At 40.4% G+C, this 2986-nt stretch overlaps 1 protein-coding gene across 1 annotated transcript; it reads left to right on the top strand.

Annotated features, from left to right (window-relative positions):
* The first annotated feature begins 266 nt into the window (after window positions 1–266).
* On the top strand, window positions 267–1436 carry LOC137280824 (uncharacterized). Its single transcript, XM_067812023.1, has one exon. The coding sequence runs from the start codon at window positions 267–269 to the stop codon at window positions 1434–1436; it is 1170 nt and encodes a 389-aa protein (XP_067668124.1).
* The last annotated feature ends 1550 nt before the right edge of the window (window positions 1437–2986 follow it).

Raw genomic sequence — 2986 nt, 5'->3', positions numbered from 1 at the left:
AAAACAAACAAAAAACAACACCCCTTTCCTAGATAAATATAAAAAAAACACACAAACAACACACAGCAAAAAACAAAACAAACACCCCAACCTCTCCCGCCCCCCCCCCCCCCTCCAAAGAAATAGAATAAAATAAACCATAAAAAACAACAAAAAACAAAACAAAACAAACACACACACACACACAAACACAAAACACCAACATGTCAACACAGTTAATTTCGAATTTCTACTTCTTTACAGGGGTAACGATTCAATCAACAACGATGCCAAGTGTTCGACAATCCCCGCAACATTTGGCCTTGTTCATGTGCGCCTTGGTACTGACAGCACTCCTCTACTGGAATACAGGAGTAAAACGACCTGTAAATAAAAGTGTATTTCACGAACTGAAAGATAAAGACAACGCTTCGCCTAAATATCGTCACGGTGGGTCTGATGTACAATACATTCCTGAGGAATATTTCGTTAAGCCACGAGGGGAAAAGCAATATTTCATCTACGACTGTTCCAATCGCGGCTGCGGTGGTCTAGGCGATAGACAAGAAGGAATTGTAGGTGCGTATATCATTTCACAAATACTGAGCCGGAAGTTCAAAGTCAACATGTTGGTCCCATGTGACATCGGGAATTTCCTCCAGCCAAAAAAAGTTGACTGGATTCTTCAACATTCTGAAATAAATGGCCTGACAAGTGGTAGGTACAGGCGAATTAACAAAGAAGCATTTAAACTACGTGAGCAAATTGCGAAATCTCTTGATTTAGACAAAGAATTTCCCTCTGACGTCACATATTTCACGGTGAATCAGGAAATGGTCAACTATCTAAAGTTTCATCCACACTTTAAGAGGCTTCGATGGACATATAATCTGACAACAAGTGACATATACAATGTTGTTTTACGACGGTTGTTTAGAATGAATCCTGAAGTTCAAAAAAGATTTGATGATTTCCAAACCTTAGTCCGTGACAAAGGGAGAAAACTCGTGTGTGCACATGTTCGACTGAGGGGCAATCCTACTATTCCAACGGATCGGTACAGACCCATACCCATCAACGTTAGAGTAGTGTGGAACTTCCTTAGTCAGTATAACAACAGCGCTCTCTATCGGATTTTCGTGGCCACAGACTCCCAGGACGTGCGACAGGATGCGAAGAGGTTGTTTCCTAGTGTCATCCAAGATTTGGAGGGGGATATCGTTCATGTTGATCTTGACAATGGCGGAAAAGATGACACATGCGCGGGTGTTGGTAAAGTGATTCTTGATCAACAGACGTTGTCGTCATGTGACGTATTCTTTATGACAGACAGCGGATTTGGTCGTGTCGCAGCCATGATGAGAGGAACAGACAAAGGCCTGTATTGTATGACTGGCACTTCCGCATACAGAAAGTGCTCTTTTGACGATACAGGTTTCTTTCCACAGAAATGGTAGTCGTGATCGATACAAGTTCATGTAAACGTCTTACGTTATTTAAAGGGAACATACATGCAGACTCCCTTTCTCTTTTGAAGGAAACACACGTCATCTCTCTCTCTCTCTCTCTCTCTCTGTGTGTGTGTGTGTGTGTGTGTGTGTGTGTGTGTGTGTGTGTGTGTGTGTGTCCGTTTCTCTGTGTATGCCGTTCAAAGATTTGTTGATTTGTAGAGAGTGGAGATTGGGGTTTTCAACTAATATTTTAGGAGCGCTTCAATGCTCCAGCATGGAAGATAAATGGTTCCACTTCATAGAGAGATCTTAGCTATTATTTTGCCATGGGCCATGGTGACTTTTTTTGTCACATCTGCTACGCCCCACTATCTCCTGTGAAGGTGCAAGGTGCAAGGTGCACCTAAGTAGGAGATAGTCACAAAAAAAATTCACCATGGCCTACAGTATCACTCAATCAATATTTCCTTCATAGGACGCAGTGTCTTCTACGTCGGACGATGTATCTCCTATGTAGTTCTTAAAATATCCTTTATACGGTTAAGACAATGAAGTGTAGTTATTATGTTGAGGAATGTTTTGTTATGCAGGACGTTAGATAGCAGAGTGAGTGAGTGAGTTATTATTTAACGTCACGTCGACAACATTGCAGCCATATCGTGACGAGAACATACGTGACATAAAAAGGAATATATAGGCATATTATGAAGAACCTGTCGACGAAGGACAGTAAAACCACTAGACTATCACAGTTAGTATTTAAAACTAGCGTAGAAACTTAAAAGCTAATATTATCACAATTTGGACAGTACAATATAAAAACAGGCCATAGATCGCCAACAACCGAAGGTAGATCACCATACTAGGGACCATGGGGACTTACAGTACCTCAGCTACCTGCATGGTCCCTAGTTGGATTTTTACCATCCCCTCAGTTGCTGGCGTCTGTATGCAAGATTAGCCACAACTTAAAATTACACATATTCTACGACTAAAAAGGTGAAAGATTAAATCTGACCAACTGTTTTGGGACTTACGTACCCTCTCAGTAGGACAATAATTTTACAGTTCTTCAACCCCCTTCGAGGGTACAGCCACTAACAATCTTAGTTGCTAATTCAACTTCCAATCATAAAATATTTATCTATTTACAAGTCATGTAACAGGTCTAATTCTTTTAAAAACGCATTGATTAAATGATAACTAACATTACTAAAAAGATCCTTCATAGTTCTTGATTTAAAAAAGTTATCCCTTGTGATTGAATATTCAACACAGTCAAGCAAGACATGCTTGACTGTGATTCTTTCATCACAGGGGATACAAAACGGAGGATCTTCACCTTTAAGCAAACATTCATTTCTATATCGTGTGTGGCCAATACGACATCGTCGCATGATGACCTCTTCAAATCTGGACTGACAACCCAAGTAGGTGTAACCAATGTAGGGTTTTATTTCATGTAATTTGTTGATACCTACTTGAGTGTTCCCTCTCTTCTGCGTCAGATCACGGATGTAAGACCTAATGATAGCTTTATAGTCAGTGTATGGAAT

The sequence above is a fragment of the Haliotis asinina genome, chromosome 4 (assembly GCF_037392515.1).
Source record: "Haliotis asinina isolate JCU_RB_2024 chromosome 4, JCU_Hal_asi_v2, whole genome shotgun sequence".
Classification (NCBI taxonomy): Eukaryota; Metazoa; Mollusca; class Gastropoda; order Lepetellida; family Haliotidae; genus Haliotis; species Haliotis asinina.
This window is presented reverse-complemented; position numbering and strand designations above follow the sequence as displayed.

Coding starts and splice junctions, on each gene's coding strand:
- LOC137280824 (XM_067812023.1), top strand. CDS start 267: ATGCCAAGTGTTCGACAATCCCCGCAACATTTGGCCTTGTTCATGTGC.